The sequence below is a fragment of the Lonchura striata genome, chromosome 3 (assembly GCF_046129695.1).
Source record: "Lonchura striata isolate bLonStr1 chromosome 3, bLonStr1.mat, whole genome shotgun sequence".
Taxonomy (NCBI): Eukaryota; Metazoa; Chordata; class Aves; order Passeriformes; family Estrildidae; genus Lonchura; species Lonchura striata.
This window is the reverse complement of record NC_134605.1, coordinates 83,207,792-83,223,185: the sequence shown is the minus strand read 5'-3', so window position 1 is coordinate 83,223,185 and position 15,394 is coordinate 83,207,792. Positions and strand designations below refer to the sequence as shown.

Here is a 15,394-nt window from a genome sequence, read left to right as displayed (position 1 = left end):
GTCCTTCCCCCATTGCCTGCTCGGGTTTCCCCACCCCCCTATATCTGGCAGCTCCGGGCCGGGAGACTCTCTTGCTCTGGATGCCCTTCGAGGTCAGATGTGGCCTGGGATCTCTCCAGGCCCTCATTAAACTTTGGAACTAATCCTGAGGGAGAGCACCTCTTTCCTTTGCTTGTGGGACCAGCTCGTCTTTGGACTCAGGAGGGAGCTTCTCCAAGCCCCCCAGGATCCAAGGAGAAGTTCCTTCCCTCTGCCCACCTCGCCCCACTGCCCAGCTGGCCGGGCTCCACAGGGGTTCTATCCCCGTGGATTCGGGGGGGAGACACAGCATTTCCCATTTGGAAAAAATAGGAATTATGAATGAAGCAGAATATATTTGCATTTCAAGTGACAAACACAAACTTTAAAAATTGAAATATTTTAATAACCAGTAATTGAGAGACATCCCCTTGCTCATTTACTCTATCTTGGACTAGCAGCTACTCCACAGCTGAAAGCCAGTTTAACAACTGCAAGTTTTTAAGAGTACATTACCCTTATTCTGTAACTCCAGCAACATGAATACAACACTGTAAATAAGATCTTAAAAGGCACTATTTGAAAGCGCTGTTCTGCCAGGCTTTACTATGCAAATAAATTATGATATGTAGCTACAAAGAGTCAGCACACTGGAAATGCTGCCTCATTCCACAGTTTACCCAGACTTACACATTTAAACTCTTAGGCTACATGAGTAATTAAGTAAAATCAGTCATGTGATTATGTGATAAATAGTTTTGTTTAAAGTTGCCTGTAGATTAAGCTATTGGATCATGCAGTTTTGTAATAAATATGCAATCCCAGAAATACAACTCATTTAAAACTGCATTTACACTTAATAATGTCTTTTCATCCAGATAAAAATAAATGCATGTTCAAGAACAAAACCAAACCTCTTATTAAATGGTTTGCAGAATTTATTAGGTCTCTTTTAATATGCTCCATACTTTATCAAGCTAGTTGCATATAGTGATCTTCACCATATACATTACAGTTTCTGTGCATTATCTAAAAAAAGTCACCAAAAAGTAATATTTTACACGTTGCAGTTAACTTTTAATTAACCTAAAGGTGAATCCTTTTGTAATTTAAGACACTAACCTGCACATTGCGTCTAACTGCAATATTTAAATTATGTTTCACAGCAAGGTAAACCTGCATTTCAGGGAAAAATGTCACTGCCATCTCAACTTCTGAACTTCTGTAGTCTACTTCCTCAACACCACAAAAAAATCATGTGGTGTTCACTCAAAATAAGGAAAAAGCATACAATTCCCTTAAAACAAAGCCTGCTCAGAATACATATGCTTTAAAAAAATCAGGAAACTTCTTGAGTAAAAGGAATTTGCCCCAATAAAAGGAATTCACCCCGATGTATGAATGGAAAAAAAACTTTTAAGTTCTTCTTGATTAATGATTGGTGCTGCTCATAAAAAGCAAAACCAGCAAAAAGTGAAGTAGGATTGGATATGACTTAAAGTGAAGAAAATTAGAAGATTATATCTGTAACAAGTATGTCCCAATCTTTTAAAGGGTCTCACATAGATAATTAACAAATAGGTTTTCTGGTATTTTCATAGGATGCTCATTTACTGGCCAGGCACATATATTGTAAATATACAAAGAATCCAGAGTGCTGAAGTTTACAAAGCACTTAAAGGATTTAATATAATAGAGATGGGTAGGACACAGGAAAAATATTTAACAACTTGTATAAATATATTAAAATCTCAGCAAGAAATGTAGGAACCCATGCACACAAGACAGCAAATCAAAGAAAACATTTAAGACTTCTTCCAACAGCACTGACACCTGAATTCTGGAAGTCAACAGTTTACAATATCTTATAACCATCTTTCTCCACACAGTCTAAATGTACTGAATCATACTGACATTACATAGCACACGAACAAGCAGCAGATGCATCAAGGGAACAGGAGCTATATGCATCATGTGGCCTGCCCAGGCAAACATCAGAAAAACTGTTTCTGACATAGGCAGAGATACAATCAATGGAGCTAATTGTATACCCGTCATTTTCAAGAGTTAATCCACAGTATGGGAAAGCAGAGCTTTAGGTAAAAATTATGTACCCAGTCTCAGAAATGACAGAAGCAAGCAGCGATTTGTTTTTCAAAAACTGGGTCCATTCTGGACTGGCCTTGATGCACATGCAGTACATTTATTTTCAGAATGCAAGATTAATTGGGAATGTCTGCACTGGTGTTTCGATTGCCATATTTGTGATGAATGAACAGCAATACCACTCCTAAGAAGAAGCATATGGACCCAACAGTGATGTAAGCAATTCCCAGGAAGGGATTTTTGCCTCCCATCCACGAGATAGTGCTTAGGATCATCCTTTTTCGTCCATCAAAACTGTGTACAGGATAATCTGAAAAAAACATTTAGGAAAACAAGAAGCAAGTTTCCAAACCCAGCATAAGTGGGCACATGAAAATATTGGGTCATTTCACTCAGATTACAAATACTAACTGCTGCCTCTGAAAACATTCAGCTGTTCTTTTTGGATAAAACTAATCTGGGCATTATCAGCTACTTCAAAACAAAAGCCATGTTAGGAGACACTAACCCTGAGGAACAGTAAAATGCATGATTTTGTGCGTTTATGAAAGTAGCTTCAATAAAGTGAGGGAAATATAAATTTTAGTCCTTGTGTCTATTTTACTACGAAATTTTTCTTTAAATTCTCTCAGTTTTACGGCAAAGAAAAACACTGCAGTAGCTATATAAAAAGTATCATTAAGCGCTTCTGAATTTTTAAGAATTCAGTAACTATGACAATCCTCCTTCTCTAGTCTCCTGCATTTCTACCTAATATTTAGTCTCCTCAAAAAAGAATGACACACAATGGCACTCCTTCACTTGATCCACAGCTTTGTCATTTTTGTGACCTTCAGAGTCAGTCTTTCATTACATAGTATCATTTTATCTCGAAGTTACAGTTCTTAAATTCCTTAGCTACCAGCTACCTCTGTTCCTTCCTCTTTTCCCATGCTTTTCTCAATTCCTTCCCAGCACCCAACCAATCTGATTTCCCTGTCTCTATGATGCTATTAATGCTATAAAATTAGCACAAAAGATAGTAACAGTCTATCTGGGTCTCAGTGCCAGTTTTCAACCACAGCTCAATACCATCTCTTTTTAGAGATGGTAAGAAAGGCTAGTTCCATCTGATAACTTGCAGATATATATTCACATAATCCAGCTAAGGCCTGCTTTCAAAGGATACTGTAAGCAATATCCAGAGAATATTTTCCAGCCTGTAAGGTAGGCTGAAAGCTATTCTTCCTTTCGATGAGACGATAGAGCTTGCGAAATGTTGGCAGAGCAGCTGTGCGCATCCACACAATGAAGTCCTCATTGATAAAGCCGTTGTTGTCAGGCTCTGAGTCCAGCATATACACTGGCTTGGGCCAGTTCACAGGTTTTGTTGTGCCTAGGATTAAACAAAAATAATAATAAATATCTTGTATACAGGACTGAGTAACACACTGGCTCATCAAAATTCATTCTCCTGTCACAAAAAACAGTATGAAAAGACAGGCTGACTCACTACTATTGCAACACTCTGGGCTGTTTAAGAACTTTTTATTTTACAGTTTAAATAGTATGGATTCCATAAATAAATAACATAATTCATAACAGCACTGTTCACTTGTTTAAACAATTCATGCAGGTGGGAAGTCATGTCTCAAAGCACTGCTTGGTGAGTAATTTTTCATTAAGATGATAGGCCCTCTGCTCCCTGAGTAGAATTTGAGAATCACTTCCTGAACCATGAGCACGTAATATTGTAAACATCATTTCCAATTATATCCAAATGCTTTTGCTACTGTTATTGGAAATACAATTCCACATTGTATTAGGGTACACTATCTGCTTTTCCAAGGGTAGCCATCACACTGACAACATGTCAGTGACTAAGCAAGAAACCCACAGCAGGTTAAGCCTGAGGTTATTAAATACCTTGCATAAACACACATGCTCTTACAGCCCTAAGAAGCGGCTTTTTCAGACATAGTAGCCAAAGGAAACTTATTTGCCAAACTGTGTATAACCTAAAAAATGAGACACAGTCACTTCCAATAACAACAAAAAAGAATCCGTTTTTTCAGAGAACAGCATAGCCTAGCCAAAGAAACATTTAAATGAAATCTCTATACAAAGAGTTTCATTCAACAACTGCATGATTTCTTTGTAAGTGAAATCCAAACATGACAGAACTTGTACTGGTCTTGACTGGAATAAAATTAAATTTCTTTACAGTGGCCTGTATGGGACAATGTTTTCTATTTGTGCTGGACACAGCATTGATAAAGAGTGATGTTTCTGTTATTGTTAAGCAGTACTTGCCAGCATCAAGGCCTCTTCTGCTCCTCACCTCACTCCACCTGTGGGGAGATGGGAGATGTGTCCAGGAAAGACTGGGAGGGGACACAGATGGAATAACTGATCCCAGCTGACCAAAGAGATATCCCATACCACAGAAAAGGGAAGGCAGAGGTAGGGTCTACTTTTGCTCAGGGACTCGGATGATGGTGAGCAATTATTTTCTTTTGCATTACTTGTTTTTCTTGGGATTTATTTTCCTCTCTCTTTGCTGTGTTTTTGGTTTGGTTGTTTGTTTTTAATTACTGAACAGTCTTTATTGTAACCTATGTGCCTTCTCACCTTCAGCCTTCCAAATCTTCCCTTCCATTGAGCAAGGGCATGTGTGACGCTTAGTTGCCAAGTGGGGTTAAATCCCAGCAGTGTACATCACACATTTTTTAGTATTCAGGGTACAAAAAAAAATTTAGACATTAAAAATTATCAAATCAATGACTACAGTAAAGGTAAAAACCAAACACGTTTATCAGAGACTTGCAGCTTTTATTATTTAAAGACAGCTTTTCAAATAGCAGAGTAGTCCTTAGCTTGGATTTCTTCAGAGAACATTTATTTAGCACATTCAATAAAATGTCAGTGAGGCAAAACTCTGAAATCAGAAGGTGTTTGATGCATTTTGCCTTTCTTAGAATTTAACTTTTTTTCTTTTTTTACCTTGAAAAAGTGCAGTTAAGTTGTTTCCATCTCCTGTAGGATTCCTGAACTTTACATTTTTATCTGTCCACCATGCAATGCCCTTTTTGATCAAAGTAATCGGAGTCCTTGTGTCATTGTCAATGCGGTATAACTCGAGTGTATCTAAAGACAAAATCAAATTAGAAGACCAGCTGCAGAAATATTAATTAGATAGATGATCGTGATAAGCACTGAAACAATTACCTCCAGGAGAAAACAAAACAAAAATAACCAAGCAAGGCATTTACTATCTGCCTGACACAATAACAAACTGTTCTGTAAGAATCAGTGTATATGAGATAGCAGTTTATTATCCATATATGTTTCTACATCACAGCAGTAGCAGATTCTCACAACAGGTATTTCCATCCTTTGTGTGCCATGAGATTAAATTAATTCTCCTAATTTTTTTTTAACAAGTACAAGCAGTACAAGATACTTATTTTATTCTGAACAATGAAAATGTGGCATTTCAAAACAAAAAAAAGCCCACGGTATCTTTATCCAGAATAATGTGCAACACAACAAAAAACATACACTAGATCATAGACCCATATAAATGATAACTTAAAATTGTGACCATACCATTAAACATACTGTTGGCAATAGCTCCACAAGGAGCAATGGGTTTGTCCTCATTTGTGCGGTAAGGCTCACATTCCTTACTTGGATTCTGATAGTTAGAAAGAAAAAAGGCAAATGAGTCTGTGCTAGTTTATATAACTAACTTGCTTTTTACAATATGATCAACATGAATTATAATACTTTACAGTTATTTTCAGTAAACAAAATATCAATTCCTTATGGTTGCCTAGTGTTATGCAAAAATTCTAGTACCTCATTACCATGAAACTAATACTCTATGTGGTGATTTATGCAATAGTCAGAAATTAGTTGCTCATTCACATCCAAGCATGAATACCTACAAGTAGTGAACTGTTGTCTCCATTTAGCTGGCTGTCATCTCGAGACTTCACGTAACGACGGTGGTTTTGATAAAAGTTGGAAAGTCCATAATACATGAATACATTGCTCTACAAAAAGCAAGATGGGGAAAGAGGGACTTCATTCAAACAAACCTGCAATTTTAAGTTCTTAAACTCTAAGGTTCATAGCAACATTCATAAAGTAAAAACCTCAATCCTCAAACTTCATACTGAGTACATAAAAGTACTATCCTAAAAAGTTGCCACCAGCTATCAGAATGATATTCACCAGCACCAATCCCAAAACCTATCTTGTCCGATGTAGAACCCATAAGCCTTATTTGCCTCCAGAAAGTACTTATCTGGTATTTCCAATTCCTGGTAAACAGATTTTTTTGTATCATGCAGGGATAGCTGATCTACTCTCCAGCTGTGTGACCCATAAGGTAACTCCAAATGTGTAAAACACAAGCATTCCACTTAATGTTTTACATTTCCAGATAAACGGAGGCATTAAGAAACATCTCATACCTCCTGATAAAAAAGGGAACACAAAAATCAGATCCAAGTTTGAAGAAAAACTAAAAGTAATCCTCTAAAACTGAAAAACAATATTTACGTGACAAAATTTCATTTTCAACATGAAATAGATCATATAAACTGTTCAGACTTCATCCCGCACAGACAGTATACCTCAAATGAATGTTCCAGTGTGAAATTGATGGTGCATGTACAAGGGGGTGTGCTGTCCCAGGACACATTTAAGCATTTGTTGCAGGGACTAGAAGGTTCTGTTCCCGTATAGTCAATCTGTAACAGGAAAAGCAGTCATTAATTTACAATGGGAGAGTAAAGAAAAATTATTAAGCAAGAGTTGCTGTGGCATTTATTTTGCAATCATATCTCAACATCAAGAGCACATTCAGGCCTATCTAACAATCTTAAGAAGTCTCTTGCAACCTTAACCATTCTGTATATGAGTTTTTGATTCTGACCATATGCTTGATTTCAGATGCAAACAAATTGAACACTGAGGTGAAACTACTCCTGGAACAAAACCAAACAAAACCAACAAGCCCCCCAGACAGCCTCAACCCTGCCCCAAACCAACCAACCAAAAGAAAACACACCGAAACAAAATCAGCAGACACTCTCTGGAGTGATGTTTCCAAACACACATACTATGAAAAGCAGATCTCAGCTTTTACATGCTTTCTGGAGAGATGAAGCTTTTCAAAGTCTAGATAGTTAATAAAAAAAGCACTGAGTTAGAAAACTTGCTTTGTTGACCATTTTTAGCCACCTAATTAGAAGAAAAAATTTAAAAATCACTTAATGCCCAAAATATTGTCCTAAAACAGGAAAGATTATTACACCAATATTGTTTCATCAGAAATAGTAAAATAGTCAGCATATGGACAAGAAGGATGATCAGTATTAATCTGGCTTATACAGTATGTTCTGTCTTGAATATTGTAGCTCATAAAAAGCATTTTTTTAAAATCTGTACATTCAGCCTTAGCAGCCACAAGCTCACCCTACAGTCCAAGCCAAATCAAGTAGCTTGACCACATCAGTAGCTTGACCACATGACTCTTCTCATGTGTAGCTCCAGCATGTGTGGCAGGAGAAAGCTTACACCTGCCTATAAAAGATGTATTTCTACACTTACCATAAATTACCTGCTTTAGAATTTAGAGTCAGGTGGAATATATACCTCACTGCAAAAAAACTGTGCAGCAGCAGTAGCATTTAAACTAGAACTTCTACACAATTATATGAAAGGCTGCTGCAAGTGGTCTGTCCTCATTTATGTTTGTAGTGAAAGGCATAGCCAAGAACTAGTGATTTATGATGGGTCCCAATACCCATATTAAGGTTAGCTAAAATAAACACACAAGATGTGTTCAAGAAAGAACTGAAGCCTATTTTCCTCAGCATCTTCTTCAGGGACTCTCTTCCGGTGATTTTTGCAATATCTATTAAGCTGCAACCAGCTCCATCAGCAAGCACTTTTATTGATTGGCATTTGCTCTGCTGCCAGATTTCTGACAGACAAAACCTCCATGCTAATGAGCCTAGCTGAAACTAGACAGCTTCAGAAGCTATTACCAGGCAGAGAGAAGGAGACTGAGAGAGGATCATGATCTTTGCTGCTCAGCTGAACACAATATTAAGTTTAGGCTGATCTAGAAATAGCACTGCTGCAGCAGCCATGTCCAGCTCTGTTTAGCTGCAGCAGACAGACCCCACTGCTGCTCTCAATGAACAATGCATCTCCTTTGTTGAAGGCTAACTCAGGGGTGGGTGTGTTCTGCTAAAGCAAGCTGAAGCAAGCATTTCCTTTAGAAAGAACTTGCCAGTGTGAGAAGTGTTTCAAGTCAAGAGTGCACACTAAAGACTAAGATTGCAAAAGACCTAAAGACTTCACTTTTAAAAATGTAATTGACTTAATTCTGTGGAGTATGAAATTGGTGTATATTGAAGCAGTACCATGCTTTGATGCACTTACCAGCTTGCATGCTATCAAAGAGCTTTCCTGTACAGTAACTGCCAATACAAGTGTATTTTTCTGCATCCACGTTTACAGATTACATTCAAGAGAGCTTTTTCTAAAAGGATGAAGGCATCCATCTTCACCTCTTGACAAAGTAATACCTTTGACTGTGAGAGCTAAGGACTGACTGTGGAGTCCACAGCAAGAACCTGCCTGACCACACTGTTCTGCCCCCTGGGATCAGCCAACATCTGACAACTAGACACAGTGAGCCCTTCCAAAAAACTCCAGATTTAAGGACATTGGGTATATCCAAGTTATTCCACACCAACGGCCTTTCAGGCTGTTGATGGCTGCCAGCTGACATACACCTACAGAAATAACATAATTACTGCATACACATATTCTCCAAACTATTTGTGATTTTGCTACTCTGCTTAACCATTTCTTGTATAAAAGGCAATCCATAAATCTGTTCATCTTTGTAGGTTTAATTAATTTTGTATGATTTCTGACATAGGACTACAGGAACTGCACCAAGGCTGAAGACGTAGGCAACAGTAATGTACTTACTTTCAGTTACCTATTCCTAACCATGTCTTAAATCAATCTGGCTTTTTATCTATCATTATGCATTTCATAGCAGCAGTCACAGCACAAAGATCTCTTTCCTACACATTTAATACTTTGTATATTCCTGACATTTTCTCATATATTAAAATGCTCTGTCAATGCTTCTTATTCACTCTACATATATTCAGAAAAAAAAAAGGAAAAAAAAACACCTCCAGGAAATACATAACTCTCTCATCCTTTAGTAACACGCAAAAAGACACTTACATAGCTGATTAATTTTCCACCCAAATGAACTATTTTAACAACAGACTCAAGATAAATGACTGATTATACCCTTTTGAAGCCAGAGAAAATTTAACAAAAACCCGACAGATCTAGTCACCTAAACTGTTGGAAATCTTCCACTTGAATTCAAGACATCTTGTAAAGGAAATCAATGGAAGAGGTACATTTTGCTGCTCAGTCCTTGCACCTGTAGAAGAACAGCACAGTCCATAGAGATACTAATGGCTACCACACCTTATTTCAGGAAAGAGTGACTTGAACATAAATAGGTATTCAGGGTCCCAAATTATACATCCTATTCAATTCCAATACACTAAGTTTACAGATTTGAGAGGTATGCTATTGCCTTGGAGGCAGGTGTAAATAACCACCTGTGCTTCCTCCCCCAATTACATTTCTAAAAAAGCTTAGTCATTGCATGTAGCTTCTGGATGTCTTCTCTCCCACAGCTAAACTTACAGCTGTTTGTGAATAACTTTTGGAGCTTATAACAAAAGGTTATAACAAAAGCCAGCATTCTAAGCAGGGATGTATGTCATCTAAGCATATATGTTATAGCAGTGTCTTAAACTGCATCCCTCAGCAGTGTTTAGAGCCCAGATGTTGGTCCTAATTGGTAAAATGCTTTATATGTGTTTTGTGGCTGCACCTCTTTTGATTTAAATTTGCTTTTTTTTTTTTTTTTAATTCAGCTGCCTTTAGGATGATAATCTCACTTGTAGAATGCCGCTGGATGAGCACTTCATAAAACATGTAAGAGGATCAGGCAACAGAATACAAGTTTCCCCCTTCTGACTTACCACAGACTCCAAAAGTCCCTTCTGTCCTCACAAAAGCCGAGAATTTTTTGATAATTTCAAACGGTGAAAGAGTAATTCCATATAGTAAAACAAATTAAATTCTTTTCAGTCTTGAGTATCTTGAGATTAGAGAGGACTGAAGATACTGATCTGAAGATTAGAGAGGACCTGCCAGCTGTCTCCACTACAAATGGTTAGTGCTGCTGTACATGCACAGCCTGACTGTGTAGTGGAGCATTGGTAATGCTCCCAGCTCACCTACGACTTTTATACCAAATGTTAGGTGGGAACAGCTGATTTTTGGGTTCTACTGGAACTTACCAGGAGTACCTGACTGAGCTGCTTAAGCAACAACAGTATATAAAAATCCTTTATAAGCACACAGCAGCAATATAGGCACAAAATCATGTATGTTTATGGACTCATGAAACTGATGCACTTCTTATTCACACAGATCAACGCAGATTAAGTTATAATGGAAAAAAGATACATTTGTCCAATTACAATTATCTAAAACTTCATACTGCTTTACTATAGAAATGACTATTTCAAATGCAGTTGTCAACAAAAATCAGAGTTAGCATGGATATTTTTATACTTCTCTCCCCAGAGTCTTGAAAACCCTTAAATATGCTATAACATGACAATTTAAAAACTTATGTGCCCATGACAAGTAGGCCATGTTTTCTGAAGCACCTGTGCCAATTTTCAGATGTTCAGCATAACCTGAACACTTGTTATAAGAAACAACTATTTTCTAAAAAATAGGCTTACATACAAATTAGGATGCTGTAAAATACACTTCAGCTTTTGGGGTTTTCCCTTCTGCTTTTCTCCCTAACTGTAGATCCTAACATAAAAGGGGGTAAAATTGGTTTCATTATAACCTTATTTGCACTTTAAGAGAAATATGGAAACACCATCCATTCCCTCCCTCATGATTTCTTTAGCTAACTGGGCTTCAGTGACAACTTGCCAGCCAAGCTACTGTCTTAAACACTGCTTATTTGAAAGTGGCAGCTTGGTCTAGTAACTAGAGTGATTTAATGCACAAAAATTCATACTCTCCAATTAAAAAACCACGAAGAACAACCACACACCTTCTTCCCTACAATCAATCTCAGTCATATTAGCTCACCAAAACTAATAATAGCTGTCAATTGCTTCTCAAGGCTGTCCACCCCTAAGCCTTGTGAGTTATTTCCTTTCAACACAAACCAGTTCTGTTATCAGCTGGATCTATCTGTGATATACAGTTCAGTTTTCAGCTAAGGCTCAGCAACTTTTCACAACAGTAGCATGGCTGGTTATCAAATGTAAATCAGATAAACTCAGACTCGAGTTTGTGTTATTTAGAAAAAGCCATACTCTTCAATCCTGGTCTCCCATACAGCACCAGCAACATTAAATCATCGGTGCAGGTAAGAATAACAGCAACAGATTCACCACAGAGCTTTGTCCTGAAAATACAATTACTTTGGAGCATTTGAAGACAAATAATAGACAACCACAGACTATCCCACGGATGATGCGCTTACTATCGGTATTGCTGAGGAAAAAAACGTGCACTGAGCTGTGTCGATGGAATGCAGGCAGTAACTTCTCTGGAAGTTCCCTCGGGAGCACTGACAGAACTCACGGAAGAGCTATGCGGAGATGGCTGTCAGCTCGGTGCCTGCCCAGGGTAATTAATGGGCGCGCTGCTGACGAGCACAGACCTTGGGCGGACCGGAGCCGCCCGAGGGCCGCGTCCGCTCCGCACAGAACCCGCCCGGGCCCCGCCGCAGGCCGGGAGGGGACGGAGGCGACCGCACCTCCCAGAGCCGCAGGCGGCCTCCCGGCAGGCGAGCCCCGCTATCCCAAAGCCCCGGCCCGGCACACCGCCCCGCGCACCTCGTACTCGCGGATGTTGTTCGAAGTGACGAAGATGCCGATGCCGATGGGGATGAAGATGAGGCCGATGATGAAGAAGGCCGGCAGCACCGTGCCCGCTGTCAGGATGGGCTGCCAAGCCGGCAGCCGCTGCTGCTTGAAAGCGGTATTGTCAGGCTTGCGGGTCTTCACGGCGCCGCCGCCGCCCACCGCGCCGCCGCCCGGCACGCCGACGCCGCCCGAGGGGTGCCCGTCCGCCTCCTCCTTGGCGCTGTAGTTCACCGCCATGGCGCCGCCGCCGCCGCCGCCGACACGTGACCGGGGGCACCGCGCCTGCGCACTCGGCCGCGGCAGCCGCGGGACGGGGCACGGCGGCGCGCGGGCGGTGACGCGCCACGGCCGCGCGCTTGCGCAGATGATGGCGGCTGGGGGTCATGGAGGCTCGGAGTGGTCGAGATGGGAAGAGACCCGCTAGATCATCCGGTCCGGTCATCCGCCCGGCACTGCCACTGTGACCCCTAAACCGCTAAGCCACGTCACCCAGTGCCAGATCCAGTCACCTCTTGAACACGTCCAGGGATGGTGACTACCACCTTCCTGGGCAACCTGTTCCAATGACCACCGTAATAGTGAATATTTTTTTTTAATATCTGATTTGCATCTCCCCTGTTTCAGCTAAGGACATTTCCTGTTGTCCTCACTGCAGGCACGGCAGACCAGACCAGTCCCACCTCAACCCAACCTTTCCTCAGGGAGTTGTAGAGAGAATAATGTCCTCCCTCAAACCCTCCTTTTCTTCAGGCTGAACACCCAGCCTCCTCAGCTGCTCCTCACAGGACGTGTTCTATGGGCTCCTCACAGAACGTGTTCTATGTGCTGGCCAGGCAGGCTCTGCTCCGTGAGGATGAGGATTCCAGACTTTGGGCAGGGGTCCTGGCACCTCGTGCCCAAGGTTGGGGTAAGACCTGGGACCGCAGCCTTGGCATCCCCCACTCAGTGCTCCAGGAGCACTGCCTTTCATCCTCCCTGTTGGCATGTGCTGACCCAAGGCAGTGTCCTTTGGGTCAAAAACTGAGAAGTCAGCTTCGGCTTCCTAGCCTCATAAATAGGATTAGTGCCACTGTAGAGATGTAATAATGCATGAGAATTTTGAGAGCTGCTGTCAATGGAGCTGTGTGTGCCGACCACCACTTTTGGGAGTGGTTCTGCTCTGTCCTCCTGCTCTGCTGTCGGTGTGAGTGAATCAGTGCAGTGAATACAGAACCACAGAGCAGGTAGGGCTGGAAGGGACCACAGAGAGTCATCCGGTCCAACTCCCCTGCTCAGAGTCATCCCAGAGCACATGGCACAGGACTGCATCCAGATGTTTTTTGAATATCTCCAGTCAGGGAGACTGCAGCCTCTCTGAGAAATCTCTTCTAGTGCTCAGTCACCCACACACTGAGGAAGTTCTTCCTCGTATTCTGGTGGAACTTTCTATGCATCAGTTTCTGCCTGGTGCCTCTTGTTCTGTTCATTCGCACCACTGAGAAGAGTCTGGCTCACTCTGACTCGACACCCACCCTTTAGATACTTATACATATGGATGTTGTTGTTTCCCCTTGTGAGCTAATCTGACTGTGCTAAACAGAATCACAGAATCAATCAGGCTGGGAAAGACGTCTGAGGTCATTGAGCCCACCCTTTGACTGAACACCACTGTGCCAACTACACCATGACACTTGCTACCATTTACAGTCTGTCCTTTAACACCTCCAGGAACAGGGATTCCACCACCCCTCCAGGGCCGTCTGTTTCAGTGGTTAAAACCCTTTCATGGAGAAGCAGTCACCTTGTGGAACGCAATGTGTGAGTATGTACTTGCATCCCAGAAGACCTGCTTTAGCAGGCATTGCTCAAGCTAATGCAACCTTGGAATTTCATGTTTCTCACTTCACTGGCACTTCTGCATTAAAGTCTGTTTTGTGAGGACTTCCTATGCAGTCACTCTAGAGTGCTGCCAAATCCACATTCAGCAAATATTTATGTATTTACTTGATTTCAAGGAAAAAAGTAAGTAGAACTATTTAATTAAATAAGTTTATAATGTAGTCCAATCTGAAGACTTTTTAGCTGGCTATGGAACAGTTGATGTAAAATAAATGCCTTTTAGTTCTCTGGAGCAGCGAGAGCATCAGCCAAGACCACTGGGGGGAGCACCTGACTTGTGCAAATGTATTTCACTATAGAGGCACAAAAGGCCTCCTTGCCATAGTGTAGGGAATTTGGGTATATAGATAAATATCGAAAAGATAAGTATTAATTTGGTGCCTAAATAATTATATAGACTACAAAAGTTAATTATATTCCTTGTGGAATCTATGCTAAAACTGTATTTCATTCCAAATTAATCTTTTCCACTGTCTTGTGGACCCAAACTTTTGCTGCCATTCCCCCTGGATAAGCCCATTGTCTCTAGTACCATGCTTTCCTTATTATCTTCTGTTTGCAATTATTACCTTCAGCTATAGTAATTTTTATTCCCACAGTGTCACAGAGGATCCAGAGAGATGCAACCTGGGATCTCAAGGGAACAAGAAAGCTTGTAAACCTGTGGTGAGAGATGGCAAGAAATTTCCCTAGCAGAAGGAAAATCAAGGGGCGATGTTGGGAAGCTGGGACCTGATGCTCTCAGGTGCAAGAGGACTGGCAAGAAAGGGTGTGTTAAATTTGTCTAATTATGTTTCACAACAAGACAAGAAGAAAACTCACAGGCTGTAGCATTTATCTCTAGAAATCTAAGTATTTGAGATTTTTTTTTCATGGATTGAAACTCTGTATTTTATCACTATAATTAAACTACACAGGTCTTTCAGTCCTCTTTATATGGTAAGAGATCTCTAAGGGAAAAGTAGATCTTTCACTGGTTTTCTATTGCTTAAAAGCTTCTGATATCTATAGCATATATATATATATATATATATATATATAGCATCTATATTTCACATTGTCTTAGTGTGTAAGCTCTTCCCAATTACCTCCATTAAAATTACAGTAGTTGTAGAAATTAATCACATCTTTAGTCTATATTAATAGATTTCTTCCTGAGTCTCCCCAGAATACAGACTAATTATGTGGCTAATGCTCTTTTTTTACATATTTATCTTAGATTCATATCCAAGTTAGGTAATGTAAAAAATTGACCAGGAACATAAATGCAAGATGAAATCACCAGTCTCCTACTCCAAAGTGTTGTAGTTCATCAAAAATATTTTAAAATCCAAATTATTTCGATACACCATGATTGTATGTATGCTTTAAACAAAGCTTTA

The 15,394-nt window shown here is 40.3% G+C and overlaps 1 protein-coding gene and 1 long non-coding RNA gene across 2 annotated transcripts; one reads left to right on the top strand and one right to left on the bottom strand.

Annotated features, from left to right (window-relative positions):
- Positions 1-943: 943 nt before the first annotated feature.
- TMEM30A (transmembrane protein 30A) lies at positions 944-12,407 on the bottom strand. The gene is made up of 7 exons (XM_021553734.3): positions 12,105-12,407; positions 6,747-6,863; positions 6,054-6,161; positions 5,713-5,800; positions 5,107-5,250; positions 3,293-3,499; positions 944-2,434 (listed from the first exon to the last, which is right to left on the bottom strand). Exons 1-7 carry the CDS (start codon positions 12,369-12,371, stop codon positions 2,241-2,243), a joined length of 1,125 nt encoding a protein of 374 aa, XP_021409409.1. The 5' UTR covers positions 12,372-12,407; the 3' UTR covers positions 944-2,240.
- Positions 12,408-13,842: 1,435 nt separating this feature from the next.
- On the top strand, positions 13,843-14,937 carry LOC144246008 (uncharacterized). The gene is made up of 2 exons (XR_013339608.1): positions 13,843-13,931; positions 14,612-14,937. It is a non-coding gene; the product is annotated as an uncharacterized LOC144246008 (long non-coding RNA).
- Positions 14,938-15,394: the final 457 nt, after the last annotated feature.